We start from the raw sequence: 27,500 nt of genomic DNA on the forward strand, positions 1-27,500 counted from the left end.
AACAGGTTACAAAACCACGAGAAAACAGGTCAAGAGCAACACAAACACGCAATCTTAAACATACATCAAGTGTTACAAATCTGAGAAAAAACACAACATGCCCAAACAACATTATACCATAGTACAACACCCGAAAAACACAGTATTTTTTTGTACATCCTGTATGCTAAAGCAGGGACAGGATCAATCTTGTGCTCTTAAACCCAAACAGATGTAATAATTGACCTGAGGATGATATGATTTCTATTTCATTTCTCTGAAGTTCATACAGCATACATTTACGTTTACATTTAAGACACTTTTCTCCAAAGCGACTTACAGAGAGTTCAGGGAGCAATAAGCGATATGTCATGCATACATGCCGTCAGCTCAGATTTTCTATGATCTTCAGATTTTCAGTGCCAGCGTGTCGTTTTAAGTGGACACGGTTGAACGCAGGATTGTGATCTTCATTATAACAATAAGAGCTTTGGTCTGAGTTTTATCTGTCGAAAGTGACCTACATTCCATTTTTTTTGTCTTATTCCTCTATAAGCGTTCCTCATTTTCTAGCCTGTCGCATTTGTGCTTCTGTAAAACAGAATAACCGGATATTTTGAATTGCAGCCGCACGTCGCATTTGTCTTTTTCTACGTTGTATTCACATTCGGTGTGTAATCGGTTTGATAAGTGACAGGCCCATTTGAGATGAAGATCTGAACAGATGTGTGTGTCATCCAATCTAAGCATTATCATATTTTATACATTTGAAAGTCGACATGTGAATGGTTTTAAACTGGGACATTCCAGACCAAACCAGACCAGGTGCCAGACACACAAGATACCAATCTATTGTCAGTTTTAGCATCAGACTGCTATGAGGAATGTCAGTCCAGATGTTTGAGATTCATGTGATTGCATCAGACTGATGTGGTCAGCAAACGTGTGTCTCTCTCTCCTGTGACCTCTGCAGGCTGGTTTATTACATGTTTGTTTTGACTTCCGTCTGAAGACGGTGTGTGTGTGTATAGGATTGACTGTATTGATTTATTGTAGGCTGATGCTGGAGATCAGGGAGCTGAACTCTGTTTGGGTCGGATAGGAAACAGAGCAGACAGACACAAACAAGAGATGGATTTTTACATAAATATAGATAGAAAAAAACCCTTCTCGTTTTTCCACGAGATTACATTTTTCATCCTCTGCGGCACATTTATTTTGAAAATGACCTTGATCGGTGTTCTCACCATCATTCATCATGCCACTGACTGTATTAATGTAATCCAGCAAATATGGGACGTCTGCGTCAACACTGAAGACGATCAGAAGACGTCATAAAAACGTTCATTCTAGCTTCCCAGGGCACATATTTTTAACATTTGACAAAGACGCTAGAAAAAAAAGACGTTTGTAAAAACAATCCTAGTAAATAAAGTACTGGCAGAAAATTACCAGTATTTTCCCTTTATTTTACGGACATTTCCGTTAATGCTTAAATGTAATTTAATGCTGTGCAAAATGTAAAATACAGGTAAAAAACTTCATAATAATAATGTATGTTGTGCCCTGTTTTTATGGGTTTTTTAGAGTGTAGGTACCTCATTTATTTTGTACTATTTGTGCTACAGACGTGAATAAGTGTAAGAAAAAGTGTTTTATTATTTTGTAAAACGATTTAGAAAATTCTGACTTAAAATCACACAGGCTTACATGGGAGGACAAACATGAGCCACAACAAAACAACAAAAGCGAACACCTAGCAACGCCCTAGCAACCTCCCACAACACCTTAGCAACGCCACAGCACTGCCCTTGCAACGACCAATAAAAAGCTAGCCAAACTGCTAAAATCAATTAGAACACAATGACAACCACAAACCAACTCTTAAGTATGGTGGTGATGATTTATGAACATGCAAGAAAAACTTGCAAAGAAAACACAAAGATAATGTGTTCACCCGCAGTGAAAAATCCATTACATTTTACTTTTAGAGAGAGAGAGAGATGAGATGATGAGGATTTATAAATGCATGAACAAGAGGGCACTAAAATGAAAAATGGAAACAAAACAGAAATGGAAAAGCAGGAAAGAGATGATAGAGACGGATAGAAAGCATCCTGATTTCACTGTGCAGTGCACTGTTCCCGAGTGCAGTGAGTTTGTGTGTTATTATGTGTCAGAAATGGATTACTTTGAGATTAGAGTGCTCAAACACACACACCTCTCATGGCTTGCGGATAAATCTGTCGCTCTGGATGAGCGCTCTGCAAGATGGAGACATCAAAGTCACGTCTTCCTCGTTACGATTTCATTACATCCAGAGGCGCGTGCACACTTCTACACACACATCCACTTAGCAGCGCGAGGCCGAAGTCATTACGTGTGGCTTCGCCATCAGGGAATTCCAGAGAATTCCATATGAGATGTCACATCACCATATGCCCTGTTTGGAAACACATTTCCTGGATGCAGACGCAGATGAAAGTCCATCAACGCTTGTGGGAATAATGCCTGCTCCTCTGTTTTCCAAGAGGAACATTTTATTGCTCAAAGGCTCTTAGCTTGGGAGACTTAATGGATTTCTCGGTTATATTTTATTCATGTACTTAATATCTGAGACATACATTGTCTCAGATGTTTACCCAAAATTCTAACTAAATTGTTGACATACAGTAAAAGTATGGAGTAAGTTCTTTTTTGGTCTCGGAACCGAAAGGTTCCGAAGGTTCTACTATGTTCTCCTATAGAATACGAACTGAGAAAAGGTTCACCTATAGCATTAAAGAAACCGAGAAAGGTTACCTTATAGTATTATTTGAACCGAGAAAAGGTTCATTTATGGAATCATATGCTCTGAAAAATGTTCTCCTATAGAATACGAACTGAGAAAAGGTTCACCTATAGCATTAAAGAAACCGAGAAAGGTTCCCTTATAGTATTATTTGAACCGAGAAAAGGTTCATTTATGGAATCATATGCTCTGAAAAATGTTCTCCTATAGAATACGAACTGAGAAGAGGTTCACCTACAGTATAGCATTATATGAACTGAAAAAAGGTTCTCTTATAGCATAATCTGACTTTAAAAATATTCTCCTATAGTATCATATAATCTGACATGGTCTCCTATAGTATCATACATACCGAAAATGTCCTCCTATAGCATCATATAAACTAAACAATATCCTCCTATAGCAACATTAACTGGAAATGGTTCTGTTATAACTCCATATGAACTGAAAAGGATTCTCTTATAGCATTATGAACCACAAGAGTTTCTCCTATAGCATCATTTATACTGATAAAAGGTTCTTCTCAACATGTTTATATAATTGTTTTTGCTTGTGAATGTATGTTACAGCGTGATGTTCAGTGACTGCTGTTAGGGCAGCAAACAAAGAAACAAATGTCAGGAGTGTAATTTCTGCTTCTCATTTAGTACTAATGAGGCTTTCATTTTATAATTCTCTAATCACACTGGGGTGCTTGAATCGCATCAAATGAGCCTGAACAAAACATTCTGTTCATATAAGAACCCTCGGAGTGAAAAACTCTCCGGCACAAAAAAACCCAGGAGAAACCCTCAAGACCTGAGTGATATTTATGCTGTGAAGTCTCTACAGAAGAAAAAACATCTATGACAAGCAATTATAATTCAAGAGCAACACTTCTGAACTCACAACCTTGCTGTTAAAGTTGAGCATTCTCCATTCTCTCCATATTCCAAAATCAGCTAAACCATCTGAAATCTGATTCACTCCACTATCATCCACAGCAGCTCTGTGGTACTGTGATTGTATCAGATGGTAATGCCGTAGTTTGCGATCCCATTATTCGGAATAATACCATATTCATATCATCATACGTTATATAATACATGGGATACAGAATAAACACTTTAGTGAGAAACTAAAGCGGTTGTACACTCTGATCTCATGGAGAACATTCTGTATTCTCTCGTTCATTAGAAAACAAGCCTGAAATCAAAACACTGATGTGAGGAACCTATGATGTAACTTCAAATCTCCACAGAACACTAACTCAAGCGCTTCATACAGAGAGAATGATCTTCAATACTGCATACACAAATACAAACAACAGCCATTTTCTTATTTTAAATCAATTTAGCTCTTTGCTTACAGTCCACACTGTAGAAATACCATGGACCTGTGATGGTTATACAATGACACTATGATTATCATATTTCTTATTTACCGTGGTATTTGCATAATGTTCCAAAGAATACCATGGTAATACTTACTGGTATATTCAGTTTTACCAGAAAACATGACATCCACCTTTTCATTAATACGACCATTGTCAAGTACAGTTTCCACGGAAATACGTGGTTGCACTCATTATTGTTATAATAAAAAAACGAGCCAACAAAATTAAAACGCACGCACACACATAAATATGCTGAATATTTTACAGTAGTAAGAAAAATGGTGATAGTATTTAAGACCAAGCTTTTGTTAACATGGTAATTTTTTTATGAAGGAAAATATTCCATAATCGAATAATAACCTTAAAATAATTTTCTTCTTGCACGTGAGGAAGCGGAGTTACAGCAGGTGTGTGTTTATATACGTGAGTGTGTGCGAGGATCACTGTTGCCTTAGATACGACGACTGAAAAAGACATTTTCCCTTCCCAATCAATGACATTATGAAATCCAATAAACGCGTTTCAAAGCGGTGTCAATTCGATTAGCCCGTCGTGCGCGGCTTGTTAATTCACATTCTAATGGACGTGAAGGGTGAGAACTCACGGTCTTTTTGCGCAGGTTGAGTCCGTGTTTTAATAACCCGGGCAGGTCTCGGATCTTCTGCTTGATCTGGACCTGATCCCGGGCGGTTCGGTTCCATCTCCAACTGGACAGAAGTCCGTCTTCCGCGGTGCAGGGGATGCTGTCTGACTCCTCCATCATCGTCATCATCATCCTCCTCACACGCACGGGCGCGACATACCGCGCGACGCTCGATGGACCTGCAGCCGCCGCAATGAACCGAGAGAACCGACAGAAGAGACGCCAGACCTGCCGCGCACTGCGCGCGCCGCTCCACCCAGCGATCACACGCGCGCGCGCGCGCGCACACACGCAAACACACGTAAATGGAGACACGACGCAGACTTTCCAAACGAATTAGTTAAGAATGGAACGTATTGCATTATCAGGTATGAAACTGCAAAGTCTACAAACACATTATGAACAGTTTTTCACATTTTGGATACACGGATCATAAAGACGCGCATCTAGCCTTGAGTTAAGAAATAAAAAGCCAAAAACCCTAATTCGACCTCCAAGAGGAAACCTTTGTACATTTTTTATTAGATTTTTTAACAACCTTTGTTCTTTAACTGGTTTCGTCCATAAACAAAAACAAGACTTGTTTTACTGCATATGTAGCCTATATCCACAATGCATCAGTAAATACTGTGCCATCACCGTACCATCAAGCATGGGTTTGTATTGTATAAAAATGCATAATTGGGTCAAATATTGTCATCTTTAATTCTAAGAAAAGCTATGTGAGGGGTAAACAACACACATGTACAGGTTTCATGTGCCGGGCACATCTCATCTGTTCTTATATTGGCTGTGTGTTTTGACCCTTTGACACCAGATTGTCACCCAAATTACTATTATTTACAACACCAATTTACTGAATTGGCAAATAAGAAAAGCCCTTTTTCAATTACTTTTGCCCTGTGTTTCTTAGAGACGCAGTCCAGCCAAAAACGATTTCTCACAGCTGGTCTGGATCAATGAGACAATAAGGAACATTTAACCTCTTACTGACTGGCTCATGGTATATAGGCTGTTTACACTTATGCCGAATTTAGAGGATCTTATTAGTGTAACTTACAAAATCCTGCTTTTATTGCATTGTATGGTTCTTTGTTGTAATATCAAGAGACACCATTAAAATTTGTGAGATTTCTTGTTTTATCAATGCTTTTATTGAAAAGCCTAGCTTAAAAATATCGACATAATCATTAAATCTGCTTCAAAATGACTTTCTTATTGCGCACTGAAAGGACGCCGAGCAGCTCTAAAGGACACGGTCTGTCTGCTTTGACCCACTTGTCTGAATAAATGAGCGAGTGTGAAATCAATATCAATGTTCAGAGGTTCACATCAATACAACTGATCTGATTTTCAGCTCTGCGGTTTCTAGGGACGTTTAGTACATTATGTTTGTCGTGTTAAAAGTATTGAACAGCCTGTGCCGTCTCATGCTAGTCCCTTAAACCCAACACGTCTAGAGATGCTCTAAAGAAGTTTCTGCTAGGCTGATATGATCACAAGCAACCCCTTCATAAGAAAAACACTCACAATCTCGATAGGATTTGAAAGAAAGATGTCTGTAAATCATACATCCTGACACTCAATGACACGTTCTGACCAGTAAACCCTCTGAACGCTCGTGCTCAGCAAACCAGTATCTCCACATCTCGCATGAAAGAATATCAGATGGCCTGTCAGAATGAAAGATCACCTCTGCTGAACAGAGCGTATGCCCGGAGGACACGGCGCGCGTGCGTATGTGTTGTATAGCTAACACCTGGTTCCAGTGCAGTTCATTGAGGGGTGATGTGTGTGTGTGTGTGTGTGTGTTGTGTGTGTGTTCATGTTTGTATATCCCGGTGGGGACCTAAACCTGAATACACACCAACACATGGGGACTCGTGTCACCGTGGGGACCAAAATTGAGGTCCTCGTGGGCACAAAAGCTAATAAATTGTACAGAACAATATTTTTTACAAATCTAAAAATGCAAAAAGTGTTCTATGATCTTTAGGTTTAGGGATAGGGTTAGGGATAGGGGATAGAATATACAGTTTGTACAGTATAAAAACATTACGCCTATGGACTGTCCCCACGGAGATAGTCAACCAAAGCCTGTGTGTGTGTGTGTGTGTGTGTGTGTGTTGTGGGTGTGTCTCTACTGTGTGCTCCAGTTTCAGGTGTTACATGACAAGGAACCCACAGAGGAATTGTGGGACGCAGGCGGTGCTCGCTGGAGAAGCTCGTTTTGTAGAGACAGCAGTGTGCATCTGAGCACAAGACGACAAAGATGTCCGAAAATGCTTACAGGAATATGAACAGAATTCTTAATGCAAATGATTTTATAATGGACTCTACTGGGAGTCTAAACCGTTCCTCAAACTAATATCAAACCAGATAGTTAAAGAACAGGAATCTCGCTGGGATTCAACTGCATTTCATTTGAATCAAATGGGATTTTAAATGACCTTTTTTATGCCATTAGACTGCTTTACTGGTATAAAAGAAAACGGCTCCTTCTACACAATATCATAATACTTTACAATCCCAAAGGAGCAAAGACATTACATGACAGTAAGTAAACTTGCTGAGACGTGTCAACACCGTGGCTTATTAAGTTTGTTTGAGCCGTCATGTCTAATTCGGTTTTAACCCATGGCAAGAGTCTGGGGGTGGAGAACCAAAAATGAGAATTCTTTGATCATTTATTCACCCTCACGCATGTCACACCTGTATGACTTTCTTTCTTCTGCAGAACACAAAAGAAGATATTTCTAAGAATGTCGGTAATCAAACAACACTGAATTCCACTGACTTCCATTGTATGAACACAAAACAAAACCACCGAGACATTTCACAAAATATCTTCTTTTTTGAAGAAAGAGTCACATACAGGTTTTGAACGACATATCACTTCATGGAGAACACATGTATGTATGAAAAGTTTGGTTTTTTAATTGTGCATTCCATTTAATCATCAATTACCAATCAAACTGCAGTTGGTTTGTTTTGATTTAAGGCATAATAACTAAAAAAATACTGCTAACTAACACGGTAAAACACAATAAACACATGATAACATAATAAAAAACATTGAACATTTTTAAAATCTCGTTTTGGAACCGAACTCTTCATATGTTGTTCTGTCAGTCAGTTGTGATGTTTAACTGCAGAGTCTATACTTAGAAAGCCTTATCGTGATTAAAAACACTCATTCTGTGTAATCCTGCCCGATAAAGTCATCACACACACACACACACACACACACACACACACACACACACACACACACACACACACACACACACACACACACACACACACACACACACACATCACACACACACACACACACACACACACACACACACACACACACACACACACACACACACACACACACACACACACACACACACACACACACAGCTCAACAGACATTTCCACTTCAGCACTGACATCATGTGATATAATGGAATGACCGCTGAGATCTTGTGTGTGATGGCCGAAGCCCTGAGGCTGAAACATTTAACACCACACTGTTATAAACTCAGTGCCCGTGGAGCACCAGCGGGGAGAATACTTCAAATATAGTCATTTTACAGAAAAAAAAACACATTACAGTTAAAACATGTCAATTGTTAAAACAATTATTATATATGACGAACATGTCAAATAACGCACTGTAAATATTATTTTAAAAAATCGTCGAAACAATATGTCATATAAAATAATGCAACATAATGTAAAAATTTTTTAAATAATTATATCAACCATATTTATTACTTTATAAAATAAGTAGCATTAACAAGATTAAAAACAATATAAAAAAGACAATACTTTTAGGTAGAAATGTTGTATAAATTGCTTTTTCTGAAAACATTAAAGGTTCTTCCCTAACATCCCTGTGTGATGGCACTTTTTACCATAAATTTCTCAAAAACATTTTAAAGCGTGTATAGAGTTCAAATGAACCAAACTGATTCTCTAAAATGAACTGATAAACCATCCCGTCATCTCTAGATACAGCACACACGTATTCAGCAGACACACAGATTGAAGAACTCTTCAAACAAACTCTTGATTAAATATTGAAGAATGCACACAGAGCATAGATGAGTCCCTAACACATCTTCCAGAAGAGACGAGACAGAAGTGACGAGGAGACCACAGTCCATGAGAGTAGAGCTGTTATCCTCTCCCATGAAATAAAGAAACAGCAGCTCAAAAAGAGAATATTTGTTTTAGCACTAACCGCTGTAACCTGAATGCCCTCATATAACTACTTTTGACTTTACATTGACATTTCTATGGTGTTCTAGTTTTTGCACAAGTCTACAGCATTTATTTAGCCTGTTTAATGGTCTGCTAGTAAAATCAAACGTCTGGTCATTAAGAAAACTAATAGCACACAGCGTGTCTGCAGTAAAAACAATGCTGCATGGATGACACACTAAAGTTTTATATTTGTGGTCATGGGTTTAAAAAAAGCGTCATCACCTAATAATGTTTATGGATGTTCTGTTGAACAAATGTTCCTCGTGGTGGCAGTAAAAACTGTGTATGGCTTGAACGTCTCTGTGTAAACACGACTGTACATTACTGAACAGAAGAAATGGTGTTTTACTGCCATCCAGTGGCCACTTCAGGAAACCAACGGATTCTGAACTGGGATGATTTCAAAATGCCAAACACTTGAACACATTTCTTGGCATAAAAGTCTGTCGCTGTTTTTATATACGTCATTTATATAAGAAAGAAAGAAAGAAAGAAAGAAAGAAAGAAAGAAAGAAAGAAAGAAAATCGTCGTGCTCAGATGCAGCAGATGTCTGTCAGTCACGTGTACGATCCATAAATAAACCGAAAATTATTGTGACGTCATACAATTAAAAACGACTCACTGTACACGCGCATCTCTTATGTTGTAATGTGTGCTCATATAACTTACCGACACTGTGTGTCGTGAGAAGGGTTTAGATCCCGTCTCCTGTGTGTTTTGTAAGATGCTGGATTCCAAACCCAGAAATAAACATGTATGTTGTAATGAAACTTTGCGGTTCAATGGGCGCCGCCATCTTTGACATTTATTTCAGTGGCTGCGCCGCGGTCACGTGTCCATCACTGCTGTCGCGTGAATAATTTTGTATCGAGCCGCTAATGTTATTGTATTGGTCTGTTTGTAAACACTGTTGTGAATCTGTTGAGGCTCCTCTCGCGCACACAAATGTCCAGTTATTTCCTTTCGGTATTTTACGAACATAACGTTTTACACACATGCATTAAAACAATTGTGTATTTTGCTATTTTTTGGTCTTAAAAGTTTCACTCGATTCGTTTTAGTTGTTTTAACCTGAAATGCGATCTGAAATAAGTAAAAAGCTGCTTCGAACCTACATTTATTCATGGATGTGCTATAGGCCAATAAACCCCGACGTGACCCCGCCCCTACGGGTATTTACAGAAACTCCTTCAAGATACTATGAATAGTTTCCTTTGCATTTATTTAATCATTATGTCCAAAACGACTTATAAATGAGAGGGCAATCATTTGTCAATAAGACAACAATAATTGTTAAAGTGCAGAGCAGGTGTGTTTGTTTTAGTTGTTACTTGAATGTTGTGCTATAATGCTCACACTTAAGGTTTGTACATTTGGTAGCCAGTAATTAGTCTAATAAAAACCCTGCGGACTTTCCCAGGGACTGAACCATGAATATCTGGTGTAATAACCAACCAAAACACTCATCATCACTGCAGCCTTGGCCGGAAAACGCCACCCAGATTTTTGCAAGAGATTAAATTCTTGATTCAAACTTTGAACCACACTGCAGTTTTAATAAATATATTTCATTACTGTAACAGTATTTTAGGAATCAATAAGCCTCTTTAAGATTCGTTCTGCATTTTATGTCATCATTTGTAAAGTTGCATGTGTGGAGAGTGGACACAGCAGAGACAGTGAGCGTTTATTAACTATCTGTTTCTGATTCAAGAAGCAGTGAGGTCGTAGATGATCTATATTTGTCTGGAAATGATGTTTCACCAGATCGTGAACACTAATGATTTATCAAAAACTAAACAAATAAATAACGTTTCAAAATCACATTTTATCTTATGGAAAAATGCCTTTAGCAAAACTGCAAGTAAATCTCACAATTTTCTAAAAATAATGCAATTAACTTCATAGTCCTGTGTGACCTGAATAACAGTTACAAGCATTTGTGATGTTAGGAAGAATATAATTAGTCATTTGAGTGTTTAGTGAAAGATAAGTTAAGATACAGGCTACTGAGAAGAGTTGTCAGATGAAGAAAGTAACACCTCAATTTCGTGGAATCTGTGCAAAAACTCACTTCACTATTTCAACACAATCTAAGAGACAGTGCACCTCCTGTGAAAAAATGGAAAGTTAAACCCAATGCAGTTTCATTTATTCTTAAAAAGGAAATTGGCGGTTTTCTAGTAACTGATCTTGAATGTATTATGTACTTTATAATCACTTGAGTAAAAGAAATAATACAAATATTTCTGAACTAAACATAAATATGCAAAATCCCTCAAATTGTCATTAACTACATAAACTATTTACTACTTAACATAAAAAGCATTTTTACACTATTCCTATACAAGTGGTGGTACATTTTTCTTTACATTTGATGGAGAAGTTCCATTAGGTACCAAATTATAAAAAAATATATTTGGGATTTTTGTGAAGGCCAATGTTATTTAACATTCATTTAAGGAGATTTTGAGCGTGGTTGGGAGTGTCCACCAAACATTTGAGAAAAAAATGAATCTCAATGGGCCTGAAGACACTGTAATAATTGGAGTTAAAACTAACATTTTATTGTAAATGTTACTCATTGTCTTTTTCCATACCTTTATGAGTCATGATTCTCTACCTCTTGCTGAAGCAAACTTGGCAATCTTGAGTCAATGCAGATAACCCTTGCAGATCATTGGTCCTCCGGGCCTTTACGAGTCATGATTCTCTTCCTCTTGCTGAAGCAAACTTCCAGAATTACTTAAAATACGATCAGCTACTTTTACATATAATGCCTACAACATCTCCCCATCAACTCCTCACGCACCACCCCCTCTTTCCCCACCCACGGGGAATCCTCTGTTTCAGAAACTGGAGTCCCCAAACTGGATTTAAACTGGACTTTTGTGGTCTTCAGAAGGGTTTCTGACCAGTCAAAGCAGCATCAAACGTGCATCACAAAAAGCATCTTGTACAAAATTAGGACACTTACAGAAAGCTTTTGAAAGCGCTTCATACTGTCATGGCAGTTTCGCCAGCTATGTATTTTAACATCTGTGGTACAAAAGTTCATTTCTTTGAATGAAGCATACATAAAATGTGTTAAGAGAATTGAAAAACATTCAAGGCGTGATTAAACCTTCTGTATGTAAATTAATAAAAAGGCGAAGAGATTTTTAACATAAACTTAAAAAAGCTAAACCTTAAAGAACAATGCACAGAAAACACATTAAAACATGTACTGTATTCATAAAAATAAAAACGTCTTTATTCGGCAAGAATATACATTTCTATTGCTGGACCTATAAACTCAGTACAGGACAAACCATAATAAAAATCAAAAGCTATTTGAGCTGAATTTAAGGGTACCAAAAATGAAGAAAGCTTATTTCCATTTGAAAATCTACCACTTTGAGTTGGGGGAAGACAAGTAAAGAAAAAAGCACATGTATGAAAATCAGATATCAAGGCAGATTTCCCACCTTCTGTGTAAATGATAAAAAGAAGTGTGGTTGAGAAGTGGAAACCCCTAATGCCTGGACTGTATAAAAACCACAAATACTTCAGACAACCGATCAGTTGAGTTCAAGTTTTTCTCAAGACGTCGTAAGAAGATTGTAAAGTCGATGATGTTGTCAACTCTGAGTAAGTGGAAGGAAGTCTTACAGCTTTTGCGCAGCCAGACACTTTCTCATGTTCTCTGTTCCTCTGCAGGCGTCCAGCTCTCCGTTCTCCTGCCAGTGTTCTTCTGTCTGCTGGATGCATGGCCTCTGTACAGCAGTATGGGGGAATCATCTGAAATATCTGGAGATGACGTTCAGGAGGTGAATGTGCGCGCTCCTCTAACGGAAGAGCAGAGATGGCACCTGATGGCCAGACAACTTCACAGAGACGTGAAAACCCTGCGAGACGAACAGGTGCTGTGAACCACAAACTCATCCAAACGCGCTTTTCTATATCGGATGTCTTGTACTAACGCTGCGTGTTCTTGCAGTTTGACAGAGATTTCAGAGACGCAGCCAACATGACGTCTTTTGAGGGTGTAAGGATCCACACTCCAGTCCTCAAAGCGTCCGACGGTTGTCTGTCTAGAAACTTCAGCACGGTGAGAGCACCTTCTATTTTTTATTATTTGATGATACTACAGTTGTTATTATTATGTATCTACATATTCAGCAATGTTTGTGGTTGAAAAACCGCCCTGTGTCATGTTACATGAACGTGTATTTCAGGAAAGGTGTCTGGGGCGCGTATACAGCGTTCTGATGTGGTATAAAGAGCATCTGAGTTGCATCGAGAGGGAAAATCTGACCCAAACCCTGACGAACGATGTCAAACACGGGACCAAACGATTTCTGGAGTCCATTTACAGCCAGGTAAACACGCCGGAAACATGTCAGCATCGGTGCGCGCTCTCCGAGGGTTGTGAGTTTCGTCATTTTCAAAAGTAACGAATACTAAGATGTTGGTTTTGGTTCTTGAACATAAATATAAATAAAAGCTTTTGCATGTTTAAGTTGATGAATATTTAGATCACCTTGTTTAATTATGGATAAAGTTTAAAAGCAGATGACAGCCAAGACTCATACGAAAATCTATTCAATCTAGTAACAAAGAGGACACAGAATTTGAAGATAAGTGAAATACCAATTTATCCAGACGGCCATATAATCATCAGATTTTGAGACGATGAGCACTAGTTGATAACTGCATTAAGTCGCTCCTGATGGTTCCATGGTTGATGGTTTTCTTGCATAATTCACATTTTCTGTTCAAATTAAAAATGTTTAGTAAATATTGAAGTTCACCTGTGTCTACTTACACCAAGCAACAGACCTGTTGGGTAATAGTGAAGGTACTTATTTCTGAGAAACGCACGACTGTTTGTTGTTATCTTGGTATCTAATTACATTCCATGACTCAAAAAGTGTCCAAAAGCATCCAGATACCTTTAGGGTCACCGTGTGGAAAACTATCAAAATCTCTTCATGTAACAAACTTTCAATTGCTCTTTACCTCCAGGTCCAGCTAAAAGACACTCAGGTTGAAGAATTTTCCAGAAGTTCACTGCAGGCCAAGTCTGCATGGACACGCAAGACTCTCGTGCACTCGATCTTATTCCACTTCACAAACGTGATGATCGATACATGCAGAGCCATTCACTACATGAGCAAACGCAAAACTGGAGACGGGCACCAGAGAAAGGACAGAAAGAAAACCAGTGACTGGATGTCAGACAAGAACTGACCCAAGAAGCACTTTTTCTTTTGACTTTTATATTTATTGAGTATCAGATTTTAAATATTTCATTTAGGGCATGCTAACTTATTTATTTTTGGTTGTAACTTATTGAAAAACTCGAAATTGAATTTAAATGAATAGTGCTGATGAATATTTATATTATTTATGCATCTTTTTAGTTATTGCGAATAATGTTTTTCATTTGTACATGAACACCGATAAGTTGTTTTTGTATGTATTGTTTCATTTATTGATACAATTGAACCTGCACTGTTCCATCGACTGTTTTCGATGAATAAAAAACGGAGAAATAAAATAACGTTTGGCTTTCCATCATTCCTTATGACCATGTTTTGGACACAGGACAGCCCATAAATCATAAACGACACATCAAAAAGAAAAAGGGTGGAAGTGACAGTATAATATTTACATCATCGCAAAATCAGTATCCAGGCAGTTGAGAGTTCACTGGAGAGATGATGTTGTGTCCTCAGACTGGACAAGTGTTCATTGAGCGTTCAGGAGAGCATCTGGATGTGACGTCTAGCCGTCAGGTGCATCTTCATCCCCAAAGCAAACTGAGAGAGAAAGAAGTGCTTCAAAACACTGACACCTTTACTGACTTGAATAAAACACGAAATCAAATTGACACTCTTACCTCAAGACTGTGGGTTCAGGCATTCCTGGATCAGCTCCCCGTTTGAATCCTGAAATATAATGACACAAGTTTCATCAAAATGAGTTTATTTCTGAACAGACCTGGTCAATTTCCGATCGATGTCATCTTTAATTTATAGCACTGCCGTTGCAAATATGTGTTTTATAATGCTTTTGGGGTACGTGAGAACATCATATCAGAATCATCCTTTAGACCGTTGTGCAACACAGTTCACCACTCGATTCCTCATTCTCAAGAAGAACTTTAATATTGAGACTGGCATCATGAAACATCTTTCCTCACATCCGTCTGCATCCGTTGGTATCGCTGAGATGCAGACGACAGTCGAGAGACAGAAAAGTCCCGGGTTACATGGCACACGTAGGAAGTGACCAACACGAGATGAATGAAACTTGCAGAAACTGATGCAATTCTTCCTGTTTTCACTAAACGCTGACCTCAGCAAGAGCATCAAAGAACCATCTCGAAGACGTCATAGCTGATTCATCTCCGATTTAAACATATTTATGTGCAACACACATACGTCACAGTAAAGACCGAACAATTCTGCTCTCCCTTGCTACATGACTTAGTTTTCCCCCCCTATTTTGTTCCCTAGTTTTTAACTATGAAACTCTGAAATAACTTGATTGTGATCAATCATTTTTCAACAGAAAAATGTTTGTCACAATGAAGCTGCATCTACAAGATCTAGCAAAAACTAACACACACTAACCCACCAGCAAATTACTTAGATTTCGTCTGTTTAAACTGTCCTTCACAAACGCCCACATCAGGACTATTGTAAGGCTTTTCCCTCTGAACGGACGCACTAAAAAAACACCACTTCCTTTTACATCTCATTTCTTTCAAAACTCACCAACTCAGTCACAAATACACCGACAGGCAAATTTCTGTAAAACGTCCAGAAACACACAAGTTCCTCCTATATCCTGAAATACATGCTCATTTTACAGAGATGATGTTTCTTGACATTTTTACATTTTGCGGGTCTAAATTTGATCGGTACATTTGTGTTTGTGCAGTATGAGTTACAGTAACACTATGACACTACTACAGCATAAAGACGCTGACTTGAACCCTGGCGTAAAACCACTGTCCACTAAACTTTCCAAAGTTCATCAGATGCGTTGACGGAACATTACGGTTTAGTGTCAGTGTGACAGGAAGTGATGCGGGCTCTGTTCACACACAACATTCAATCATAATAAAGATGATTTCCGCCTGCATTAATAACTCATCCCACACTCCCTATGCAGTGATTTGAATGAGATGTCACGTAAGAAACAGTAGTGGTCACTTGATCTTCTGATGTAAAAGCCAAACACATTTAGATATACTAAACACTGCTGTATTTGATCTCATTAATACATCTCAAATTTAAAACTCTTTCAACGGTCAGAATAAAAGAAGACAACTGGATCTGGACACCAGCATAAAGAGAAAAATGACTTAAGATGATCCAATAATGATTAAAATATTAAAAATAAAGAACACTCCAATTAAAAGCGCAGGTTCTTGAGTGAAATACTTTTCTTGACCTTGCAAAGCTTTCAATCTAAAAGGCTTGCATGTCTGAAAGTAGTTTTGTAACCCAATTTGATTTATACAATTTTTGAGAAAAAAAATCAGTCAATAAGAACCCAGAATAGATGTGAAATCCTTCAATATTTCTGATACTTGATCAAACTACGTCACAGTTTTGATTTACTGTTTTTGTCACAAGATAACTCCCATTGCTACATTTGTGTTATTCTATAAATTCACTGTTATTCTACAATTTGTTTTTTTTGGGGGGGGGGTCGTCCATAATTATGCCCACAAGTCACCCCAATGACGCCGAAGTCATATTGGCAGTTGCTATGCGGTTGCTAGGGTTCTCTGAGGTTCTAGCATGTTGGTTGCTAATTCCTTGACTCTAAACATTAGCAAGTTATAAAGATGCTCGCCTTGGCAGCTTATTGTATATCCCCTCACCAAAAGTCTCGTATAAACCATAAATATGATAAATAATGGATTTTGTATAAATGTATGAGAGCAGCACGTGCAGGTGAATACTGACCCAGATAAAGGATCGTCGGGATGAAACCCCAGCGGATGACGAACTGACCGCACTGAAACACCTGCTGCAGCCGCTGCTTCGTCTCTTTACTCAGTTTCGTCATGATTTAATTCAGATTTATTTTCAGGATTCGCTCTGGCTCGGACGCGCAGCAGTGAAGGACACGGAAGAGTTGCCGTACAGCGGAACCGGACGTGTGCCGGAAAGTGCGGTGAGGTACCGTTCCGTTTTGCGACATTTGCGAAAAGGCGCCACAGCTACACGCAACGGACTTGTGAGTAACACCACGACACTGCGTGGAGAATTCATTGAAATATTTACATATAAATGCATTAAAACAATGAAAAAAATAGTAGTATTATATTTCATATATATTATGTTGTAAATGTATCAATTATCATAGATACGACTTTCTTTGATATTCTGATATTTATTTATTTGATGATAAAGTGAACTTGATATCCAATGCAAAGACTTTTATAAAACTCAACTCATTTCAAACTTGAAAATGTTATTTTCTAAAATACACTTTCTACACTGATTTGCAACTATTCCGGGTACATTTCTTGTCATACAGAAAAAGCATCTTGAAATAGAAATCTTTATTTTCTCAGACTGTAACAATGTTATTTTCTGAAGAAAGGCAAAAAGTACAATAATACAATTCACAATAAAATGTTCGCATTTCAAAAATAATCTGAATACGGACAAAACCACCATTTTTGTTGTTCCACTTCAAATATAAGCACAAACCATTGCGACCAAAACAAGAAAATGCATTTTCCAAAAATAAGGAATAAAACCGAATAGACAGCGCTGTTTATTAATACAAGATGGCAAAATCAATCCAAGTCAAATGACTCTGAACTCTTCATTGTAAGGAAGGATTACAGTCGAATCATCACACTGTTTAATGGGTCTCTCATCGGTGTTGTGCTTTTTTGTGAAGCATGACATCAGTTTGACACATGAGCATCTGGTTAACTAGTTTACTACCGGTTATCAAATATTGGAAAACACAATTACCAACCATCTCTCTTATGTGTCAATAAAACATCTAGTATGGCCTTAGGAGTTCTTACATGCTGCAAATCAAATATTGCTTTAGAGATACAGAATGAATCATAACAAACAATCACAACTACTTTCATTTGGAATCTAGTTCCACCAGATTTTCACTTCGGCTTGTGTGATTGGGTATTCAGGTTTCCACAGAAACAACGTGAAGCGATGGCTTTAGTTCAAACCCAGCAAATGATGGGAAATGAAGGGTTTCCATTTTACAATTTGAGAATGTTTGAGCTGCAAACACACAAATACACACACACACTCAGATTATCATTTGACCACATTTAATATGTCTAAAAAGGAGCATTTGATCATCGTTTGTAAATCAATTCCCAAGCATGCAATTTCCCAAACACACATAGACACAGCTTTAAAAATCCACAGTACAGCTCATTTTCAAACTTTCACACACATGTAAACTTTCGTACCGACAGAGACACCATGTTGACTTCATGGACACCTGGAAGAACACACCGGACAATAAAAACACTTCAAAAATACATCACTTTTGTAATTATACACAACTGACAAAACCGTAGGGAAAAAAAACGACTTCATTTTAAGGTGCTGTAGTTTTGCGCCACAAAGGGGCAGAAGTGCCAAGTTCTGGATTTCCCCCTTAGACGCATTTCTGGGACGACAGAGGCCTTTCATATCTAGTGTGGAAACAAGTACGATCTGTCCTTTGTAGAGTGGAACACCGCTTATGGGACAGGGCTGAGATGTCACAGGTCAGATGTCGCATGGATGCTAATGGTGGGCGAACGCTGCCGATGGGCGGGGCTCAGGTGTTCTGAATAGGTCATGCCCTCCTCTTGGAGGAGACCCTCTGTGACATGGTTCGAGGTGGGACTCTGAGCACGGCTGGACGGCTGGTTGCCAGCGGTGACGCCCAGCGCGTTACTGACCTGTTCGAAAGAGCGCGAGAAGACGGCACTGGCGGTGCGCGACAGGCTGAGCGAGCCGCTCTTGGGCACCGATTGGCTAGCCGTCAGCGTCAGTCGCTTGAGTGACAGGAGCTCGAGGTTTTCGCTCATCGCCCGTACGGCGGCCTGCTTACGAGAGAGAGGATCCAAGCTTGTGGCGGACTCCTTGTCCTTCTCCTTTTCTTTGCTGGATCTGCCCGTCAGGCGACGCAGACCTTTTCCAGCTAGCTTTCCAGCTCCGCCACTAGCCGTCGGTCCGGTACCGCCGCTGTTGCTGACGACTATCGTTGGTGGGCTGCTCCGCCCGCCGGACACCTGAGTACAAATGCCCTCGTCCACCTCCGCGATCCCTGTCAGCTCGTCCGGGGAACCCAAATCCACTGCGTCTGTGAGCGAGAGGGAAAATGAATGCCAACATGAAAGCCACCACATTTTCATCTGGTGACACTCTGAAACATCTAAGGCCCACGGGTGAACACAGGTGTTTTCAAAACCGCTGTTTTCTCTATGAGGTTTTGCTGTTCGTCCACACGCAGACGCAGTACTCGGTCACTGAAACCCATCTTTTTTGAAAACTCCTGCCATGGTGAAGATTTTTAGAAAGGTTTGGCGTATGACGTTGGAATGCGTGCCGCTATCTCCTTTGTTTGACGTCAGATTCCAGGCTTCTGATTGGCCAACGCGGCTTTATGGTTAGGGTTATATCGCCACCTGCTGGTGTGGCATGCTTTTGACAGCGCTTTATGGCGTGTTTTTGCATTTTCGTGTGGACGCGTTTATCTTTTAAAGAAAACATTTTTGGCAGTTTATTAAAACACCCGTGTACGTGTGGACTGGGCCTAAGAATCGAACTATTGATCAGCTGATCTAATAAAGGACATTTTTAGAATAGAGAGCAAAAAATAACATTAAATGTTAAGAGAAAACACAACACTGGGTGTCTGTTAGGATCTCTCTGTATAACAGAATCACTCTCTTTAGAAAGATAAAGAACTGCAGGTGTTCAAGAGTTTCAGCAAGAGATGTTGGCTTATTTTTAGAAAAGAGGAAAATGTACAGCTCATCAAAACAGACTGGAGATCAGACTAAACAACAACAAAAATGACAGACAGAAGATAAGATAAGCTCAGACATGACCAAAGAGGAAACAGATCGGCAGGCAGATCAGTCTAATTTAGATAACAGAATGTTGTGAACACGATAACCGTATAATTTGTGGAAGCGGAAAATATCAATGCTCTTTATCTGTCACAATAACCATCCGCCACATCTTCTATATTAGTTTTCAGCTCATATTTTCATGAAATATTCGCTTGTGATCTGATGATTATATCAGACTCATCACAGCTGCCAATCTGTCTCATTTCTCAAGCATCTACAAGGAGGCGGTCTCCCTTGGCAACCCAGCGGATAAGTGTTGGGAAAGGTTTCATGAATCCTGCTTCTCTGAAAGCAGCAACATAAAGCAGGATTTTAATTCGAGCATTTCTAGGTTAGTTTGAGAGTTGAAACGGTTTGATTGGATGCAAACACTGATGTGCAGAGGCAGGACCACAACTAAGGAAACAGATAAATGTGAGTGAGACGGAATATGACAGACTTAAACTAACAAGGCAAAATGTTATGCGCTTTGTTTTCAAAGCCATTTTCAGAAAGTACAAGACATGAAAAATGAGAATTAATATGATTAAGAACCTGCTCCGCCCCACACAAAATACCTCTGGGCCCAAAGGGAGAGGGAGGGGCGAGCAAGACGAGGGGGTGGGAGGGGTTCTAGAACTGAACCCGCCCCGCGGAGGGCGTCCCGTCTTCTAGGTGCCTCCGCACAGACTTCTGCCTCCTGACTTCTTGACCTCTAGGGTCGACCCCCACCTCTGTGGAGCCCCCTAGCGCCTCCCCCTCCATCCTGCTGCGAAGGGCCTCTCCGTTGACCAAGCGCTCTCCGCTGACCCCCGTTACACTAATCTCAGGGATGGATCCCGTCGGGCAGGAGTCAGGGGAGTCTACGGTCTCCTCCTGTGACTCTACACACACAAGACACATGGATACATGCATGATGGTCGATGAGACACCAAAATAAATATGAAACATTTCTAGACCAACGTCAATAAATAATAAACGGATGAAAATGGACACAGACGCTGAAACAAAACCACAGATGAGCAGTGCATCACATGGCAAAAATACAGCACCATGATCACTGATGTAACACCAGCAATGACTGCGTTGGCTGCTTAATTGTGGCTCACTAGCAGAAAACCCTTCATTACTAACAGTACTTAGTCAGCTGCTCTGTGATATCGACTATTAAGTGTCACTTATAAGTGAACGACGGAAAATCGACGGAAAATCCTAAGCGCAGAATGAGTGATATTATTACTGTAATTAACACACAACATCCCGGAAGCGAATCTCTTTCTATGGCCTGTCGAAATCGGCCTGATGTTTCAGGAAATGCGAGTCGCCATGGCAACAATGAGCGCAACCTCTCATCGTCCGCAGCTGCGCGCCGCTCACCGTGACGTTTCCAGCGATGCCCTCGGATGGACAGGCTGGTGACGGCGTTCCGTGAGATCCGAGAGGCCGTGGGCGTGATTTCCACCTGGATGGATCGAATTCCTTCTTTATTAGACTTCAGAGAAGCACCGTGAAGAGAAGACTTGATGGCATTTCCCACCTAAGAATGAACAAATTAAAGATCGAAACTCCACCATATAATCGATGTCTATAACTCGAGTGTTCCTGCAACAATGGCGTTGTAACAGGATCAGAGAATTCATTTCACAAATGTTTGTAATCTGCAGAGCTTTGGCAGGATTTCTGTCATCTTTGCCCACGCGCTAGGGATCTGAAACCCACCAGCAGAGCTTCTGGGAAGAGATCCAGTTGTGCCCGGTACAGAACATCATCCAGAGCTGTAGACGCCAGGTCCACATCTCCGTTACACCTGCACATGACAGACAGGTTTCACTTCACATCAAACATCATATCTCGCAGACTTTCGGTAAATAAACGACTTTATTAACTACCGTTAAAAACTCTTATTTCAAAAAACTTCTGCATACAGGCTTGGAACTTAAAGGCGGGGTGTCCGATTTCCGAATTACGCTTGTTTAGACAAAGTCGGGCCGAGTACCAAAACAACCTCGTAGCCAATCAGCAGTAAGGTGCACAGGACGGACATTAGCCGAGCCGAGCGCTGACGAAAGCGACAGATGGGGGTAGGGTGTGTCTGTTTTGGGGATTTGAATAGCAACAACGGCTAAGAGAAATCGGGACACCCCGCCTTCAAGACGATGAAGAAATAATGGCAGAATATTTATTTTTGGTTAAACAGCTCCTTTAGCAAACAGAACTGCTCGAACTGGTTTCATTTTAGCGCAGTCATGTCTGAGAATACAAATCTCAGTTTGAATGCAGACAGAAGGGGCGTGGCCTAGTGCCTGCTGATTTGTAAACAAAGGTGAAAGCGTCCGTTTGGAATCACTCACAAAGCGAAATGAATGCCTGTGATCAGCTGCACCAGGAACTCAGACGTCACCATCAGACGAGAGCTGATGCCTTTATACCGCCGCACCTGTTGCCGTGGATACCCGCAGATGGAGACCCTGAAACAGAGACAAGAACACAGGAGATGCCATGGACACGTCTTAGAGAAGCGGGTGGGGTATTGTTACAGTTACGTGTACTTTCTTGTTGTGTACTCTTGCACAATGTTCGTTTTAAACGAAACATAAGAGTAAAAAGCAAAAAAAGGGTTTGACCTTTAACCTGTTTTTTTGTTTTCAAATGTTCATTTAGCATGTATTCATTTATCAGACGTTCTTATACAAAGTGACTTAAAGCATCAGGGAGCATTGAACATTTTCAACATCTTAAGAATGAATGAATCTTTGCTCGACCGTCTGTAAACATCAGCTGATTGGTAATCGTAATCGGTCATGTGATTGTCACTCCCTGAATGATGCAGCTTAAATCATTGTGGGAAAAGACCAATCGCGGGTCTCGGTCTCTCTCAGGTTCAGTGTATAAGCGGATCAGGGTGATTGGAGGCGGAGGGGATCATGGGGGATTTGAGATGAAGAGAAGCATTATCTACACACCAACACCTGACCCACATGCCCGAGAAAACCAGTTGATAAATGAGAGATTTATGTTTATAATCTAACAGTCCTGATTCCAACTTTGTGCTTGTGCTTTTCACATGGTTTTAGAGATGCGTGTCGTAAAATAAGTAACAACAGAAAACAGCACATTATAGTTTTTCTTGAACCGTTTTATCTTACTGTTGTTACTTCAACCGAATACCACGGTACACGTTCATAATTTATTGGTGTGTGTTTATATGACAAACCTGGAGCTGAGCTGACAGAGAGAATGAAGAGATGAAGTGCTCATGTAGCTCAGAGCAGCGTTATAACACAACATCAAAAACGTCAGAACCTCGAACCTGAAAAAAAGCACATGACATCATCACAAACACGACAGACTCACTATACCTACATAAATGTCACAGGAAGTACTGTACAGTCAGTGCTCATTCGCGGATTAAAAATGAACGTCTAAAGTAAAATCAGCGGGCACAGAATAAATATTTGATACGGCACACGCACCTGTTCTGCGCTGTAAACGTCTCTCTCTGGAGGTGGGGGCCGCTGTAAACCACTCGACTCAAGCCGTGATTGGCTAAGGCTCCTTCTGTGAGGGCCAGAGAGCCAAAGGAAGAGGGCTGAGGGAGGGGTCAGAGAGACGGGGTTTATTACAACGCCCGCAGCGAGACACAGACACGATCGGGAGGATGTTTGATGGACTGACCTCATGGTACAATGATGGTTTAGACAAGGAGGGGATGGTAAACGACAACACTTTACTCTGCCCATCTTTATCAATGATTTCCTGAGAGAGAGAAAGATGATCGTTTGAATTTTCTCACACTGCGAGAACATGCACGCATACAGAATTATAAACCATCATAATGCCCAGCAGCTCTCAGAATAAAGCTGAATAGTTTTGTCATTTTATAAAATAGATGGTAATAAACACAATGCGACGTTTATGAAGATGATGAATCGTAAAACTGTTCCGGGAAAACATGATTCAGGAATGCTTCAGGTGTGAAGCAGGTGATAAAGTTCACATTGAATAGTAAAGCCTGTGTGTGAATCTGTAAAAACAGGCTGCCCACAGCCCTGCTGTCAACCCGAGGGCCTGCAGTCGATAATGTCACCATGATTAAACTCTCCCTGACACCCGGATGGCATTTGATTGACGGATGACCTACTCCATTATTTAGGATGACCGTGGGGAGGGGTGGCGTTAAATCATTAAAAAAGACCCCCGACACGAACATCCACCCGGGCTTCACCTTTCACACCCTGCTTGAGAATTTCACATTCGTTTGCGATGGATCCACACAATCAGAGCATGTTTGTGGTGAGCAGTATGAGAATAGAAAGACGCTGACCAGGTTATAGATGCCGAGCAGAAGAGCTTCTATGCACCCGCTGCAGTGAGGGTCTCGCCCGGCGGTGACGGACAGGTAACTCCACACCAGCTCTGGGAGAAACTGCAGTGTAAAACGCTGAAGACGCGGCTCGCCGCTGCGGTAGAACTCGAAGAGCTGATGACACACGGGCTCCAATAACTGAAAGAGAAATAATTCTCAAATCCTCATTTACCAACATCAACTAAAGCAGTTATGCTTAATACAATACGAACATAAACAAAAACCAACCAGGCAGGTTGGACAGGAACCTGGCGTAAAAACGCACACAAAAAAATGTCTTTAGCGCTTAACAGGAAATATTTCAGCAGACAACACTATACGGCAGGATTTGATTGGTTGCCCGTGGATGGGCTGTGGGATTATTGGCTGATATTATTTTTAGCCCTGATTACATCAGCGGAGGAGAAAAGATGTTTCAGCAGAAGGTTATTACATTTTGATGATATATTACAAAGAAACCTTTTGTTTTCTTTAGAGCAATGCGAACAGAATTGTGCACGATAAATGAGAACCATTCTCAAGAAACTATACAGGATGGACTTAATAATATCTATAAGGAGTATTTTCTTTATATCGGTTTCGCTGTAAGACTGTGTATGACAGGTGTGACAATTGCTTAGAAATGAAACCCCATAATGCACCTCTCCACAGAGCCACACACACACGACCATCAACCTCTTTAAAATGAAGAGATTTTCCTATGATGATGTCATTATCAGGTCTCTTTCTAGTAAGAATCTGACAGTTCTGCCTGAAGCAAACACACCCGGTCTACTGAACAACACCGCTGTCATTCATTGCAATCTCATGACGGATGTCGTGTGATATTGAAAGGACAACTGCTCTTTAAATAACTCACAAATACACCAAACGCACATCTTGAGCTGCGACACCGATGAAAGACCTCCGTGATATTGATTTTAAAAGAATAATCTGCAGTGTGTTTTTTTCAACCTAATGTCCCGGAGTTTACATGAAGTCAAATCTGTACGGCTATATTCAAACATGTATTGCGAATGTGATTTGAGTGGAGGGTTATTGATAATAGACACTGATAAGATTTATTGAATGTTTATGGTGTTTTTTTTTTGGAGTAAATGAAGACTTGCTATTAAGCATAAAGACAGGCCAACTCACATCGCTGTAATTTTCCCGTATAACCTTGTAGAGCGCTGGAACCAGAGAGCCTTTCTCCTTCAGAGAGGTGGCATAGCTGGAGACAGATGATTCTGGAAGAGTCTACAGAAGAGAAAACACTCATGAAATAACTGAAGATAAAAAACATTCAATGAAGACAACGAGTATATCACAAACCTTAAACTCAGACAGCCACTCCTCCACTACACCCTGATCCATGCCCAACATCTTCCTTCATTGGGTACAAGGAGATTTTAACCTGAAACACATGAAACACCAACATCAGACAAAATCAATTTTTTTGTAAGTGTCCTATGGTGCGACAGCAAAAATTAAACCATCAAACAGTGTATTTTATACTGTAGGGCTAAATATAAATATTAATAACCTAAAATCATATATTATTAACAGTTTCTTTTCTCATTTTTTGCTGTCACACCATAGGACACAACAGTGTATTTGTCAACTACCCATATAACCTCTGACAGTAGAAAACCACTGCTGCACATTCTTACTTATACCGCGGTAAAATCCCATCCCTGATTTTCAACACCAGACAGAAAACATGAATCTATCAGGCAAACCAGCACACAGATGGCTCTTCCAGTATAGACAGCTACAGGGATTATAATGGAACGGATTTATTTTGGACATGTGCCGCCAGGCCATACACATCCTTTGTAAACACAGTGTGTCTGCAGGTTGTTTACGGTTGCCGAGCAACATTCAACAGATGTCTGATCACAGCTGCAACATCAGCAGCACCCAGTCATACTTACAGTATAATGGATTATCATCTATTACTTCCAATTACCACCATGAGTCTTACTACATTAAGCAGCCTAAAATAAATGATGACATGGTGTTTCAGTAAAACATTTTATCACAAAACTTAAAGGTAGACTAACGTACACAAATGTTGCTTAAATATACATAGACAGACACAAACAAACATATATACACACACAAAGCCCCTTTTATACAACGTAATGATTCAAGGTTTAAACTTTGACCCTCTTCATGTGAGGTTGTGAGAAATTCTGGCATGAGATGAGGAAAACCAGATTAACAAACTGTAGCACAAGAACAAAATGATTCGCAGAAAAACTTCACAAACAGGATCATTGCAAATTACTGTAACAATAACTGCTTCGTCTGATTCCACACCCTGAATGATGATACTGCACCATGATCTAAATCCAGCACTACAAATAAACTATGACGACTACAGACTAACCACCTAAAACAAACCTTCGCGCAAGTTTAGAATGAGGAAAGAAAGTTTCAGAGGTGTTTACTGTACTGACTATAGTACTCTTGATTTGGGTCAATGTGGAACCACAGAGGTGCAGAAAACTGCAAAGCAACACACCGGCAAGCACCAGCACTGCATGGGAAAATAAATACTAGTCCTATTTTATTCAGAAAACTCTAGAGTCGTTTTCACCTCCACGGGGAGTTTGGTTTTCTGACAATCCCACACTCAATGCAGTTCATTTCGAATGTGATTTTCAATGGATTTTGTTTAAAAAAAGCTTCACAAAGAACAACCTTTACAAACATAAAGTAAGCTTTTAAAACACAACAGATTTAAGATATGTAGATGATGAATAAACGTTGAAAAACCAAGACACCTTTAGTATTCCAGTTTTTACAGTCCCTGCCACCTCCAGACATGATATTAATACTCTTTTATATACAGCTAGCAGCCAAAACACAAACACACACTTTGTTTCAAGACAACTTCTCTGGTCCAATCTTTCACAAACCTTACTGTCATCAGTGTTCTGTTTTCTCAATTGTTCTTCATGCAATCCCATCAAATCTCCCATAAATCTGACTGTTTC

General features: G+C 39.9%; 4 protein-coding genes across 9 annotated transcripts in view; 1 reads left to right on the top strand and 3 right to left on the bottom strand.

Annotated features, from left to right (window-relative positions):
* Window positions 1-5,062, bottom strand: part of rapgef5a (Rap guanine nucleotide exchange factor (GEF) 5a) — a 39,322-nt gene extending 34,260 nt beyond the window's left edge. Inside the window, exon 1 of the mRNA XM_057355191.1 lies at window positions 4,750-5,062. Within this exon, the coding sequence (XP_057211174.1) occupies window positions 4,750-4,920 (171 nt within the window). The 5' untranslated portion in view covers window positions 4,921-5,062. The remainder of the gene's footprint in view (window positions 1-4,749) is intronic.
* Window positions 5,063-12,242: 7,180 nt separating this feature from the next.
* Window positions 12,243-14,287, top strand: il6 (interleukin 6 (interferon, beta 2)). Of its 2 annotated transcripts, XM_057355197.1 has the most exons (5): window positions 12,243-12,679; window positions 12,749-12,951; window positions 13,029-13,139; window positions 13,267-13,410; window positions 14,057-14,287. In XM_057355197.1, the coding sequence occupies exons 1-5, from the start codon at window positions 12,661-12,663 to the stop codon at window positions 14,279-14,281; spliced, it is 702 nt and encodes a 233-aa protein (XP_057211180.1). In that variant the 5' UTR covers window positions 12,243-12,660; the 3' UTR covers window positions 14,282-14,287. The 2 variants fall into 2 exon arrangements, with proteins under 2 accessions (XP_057211180.1, XP_057211179.1); XM_057355196.1 differs by having other exon boundaries at window positions 12,246-12,951.
* A 76-nt stretch (window positions 14,288-14,363) lies between these two features.
* Window positions 14,364-17,217, bottom strand: tomm7 (translocase of outer mitochondrial membrane 7 homolog (yeast)). The gene is made up of 3 exons (XM_057355198.1): window positions 17,017-17,217; window positions 14,934-14,982; window positions 14,364-14,853 (listed from the first exon to the last, which is right to left on the bottom strand). The coding sequence occupies exons 1-3, from the start codon at window positions 17,117-17,119 to the stop codon at window positions 14,838-14,840; spliced, it is 168 nt and encodes a 55-aa protein (XP_057211181.1). The 5' UTR covers window positions 17,120-17,217; the 3' UTR covers window positions 14,364-14,837.
* A 219-nt stretch (window positions 17,218-17,436) lies between these two features.
* Window positions 17,437-27,500, bottom strand: part of hycc1 (hyccin PI4KA lipid kinase complex subunit 1) — a 21,175-nt gene continuing 11,111 nt past the window's right edge. For 2 of the 5 annotated variants that reach the window (XM_057355193.1, XM_057355192.1), the window contains exons 2-11: window positions 25,831-25,912; window positions 25,654-25,755; window positions 24,475-24,654; window positions 23,826-23,906; window positions 23,624-23,739; window positions 23,365-23,460; window positions 22,502-22,618; window positions 21,870-21,957; window positions 21,528-21,687; window positions 17,437-19,396 (exon numbers count right to left, since the gene is read on the bottom strand). In XM_057355193.1, the coding sequence (XP_057211176.1) occupies window positions 18,810-19,396; window positions 21,528-21,687; window positions 21,870-21,957; window positions 22,502-22,618; window positions 23,365-23,460; window positions 23,624-23,739; window positions 23,826-23,906; window positions 24,475-24,654; window positions 25,654-25,755; window positions 25,831-25,881 (1,578 nt within the window). In that variant the 5' untranslated portion in view covers window positions 25,882-25,912 and the 3' untranslated portion in view covers window positions 17,437-18,809. Of the gene's footprint in view, window positions 19,397-20,705; window positions 21,035-21,527; window positions 21,688-21,869; window positions 21,958-22,501; window positions 22,619-23,364; window positions 23,461-23,623; window positions 23,740-23,825; window positions 23,907-24,474; window positions 24,655-25,653; window positions 25,756-25,830; window positions 25,913-27,422 lie in introns of all 5 variants that reach the window. The other 3 variants (XM_057355194.1, XR_008964561.1, XR_008964562.1) reach the window with 3 other exon arrangements.

This window comes from Triplophysa rosa, linkage group LG16, assembly GCF_024868665.1.
Source record: "Triplophysa rosa linkage group LG16, Trosa_1v2, whole genome shotgun sequence".
Lineage (NCBI taxonomy): Eukaryota > Metazoa > Chordata > Actinopteri > Cypriniformes > Nemacheilidae > Triplophysa > Triplophysa rosa.

What these genes read in the sequence shown, in the direction of transcription:
- il6 (XM_057355196.1), top strand. Translation starts at nt 12,661, where the DNA reads ATGATGTTGTCAACTCTGAGTAAGTGGAAGGAAGTCTTACAGCTTTTG. An exon ending in AAACCCTGCGAGACGAACAG is followed by an intron (nt 12,952 to 13,028) that starts GTGCTGTGAACC and finishes GTGTTCTTGCAG; the next exon opens with TTTGACAGAGATTTCAGAGA. An exon ending in TGTCTAGAAACTTCAGCACG is followed by an intron (nt 13,140 to 13,266) that starts GTGAGAGCACCT and finishes CGTGTATTTCAG; the next exon opens with GAAAGGTGTCTGGGGCGCGT.
- tomm7 (XM_057355198.1), bottom strand. Translation starts at nt 17,119, where the DNA reads ATGACGAAACTGAGTAAAGAGACGAAGCAGCGGCTGCAGCAGGTGTTT. An exon ending in CCCGACGATCCTTTATCTGG is followed by an intron (nt 14,983 to 17,016) that starts GTCAGTATTCAC and finishes ATTATATTTCAG; the next exon opens with GATTCAAACGGGGAGCTGAT.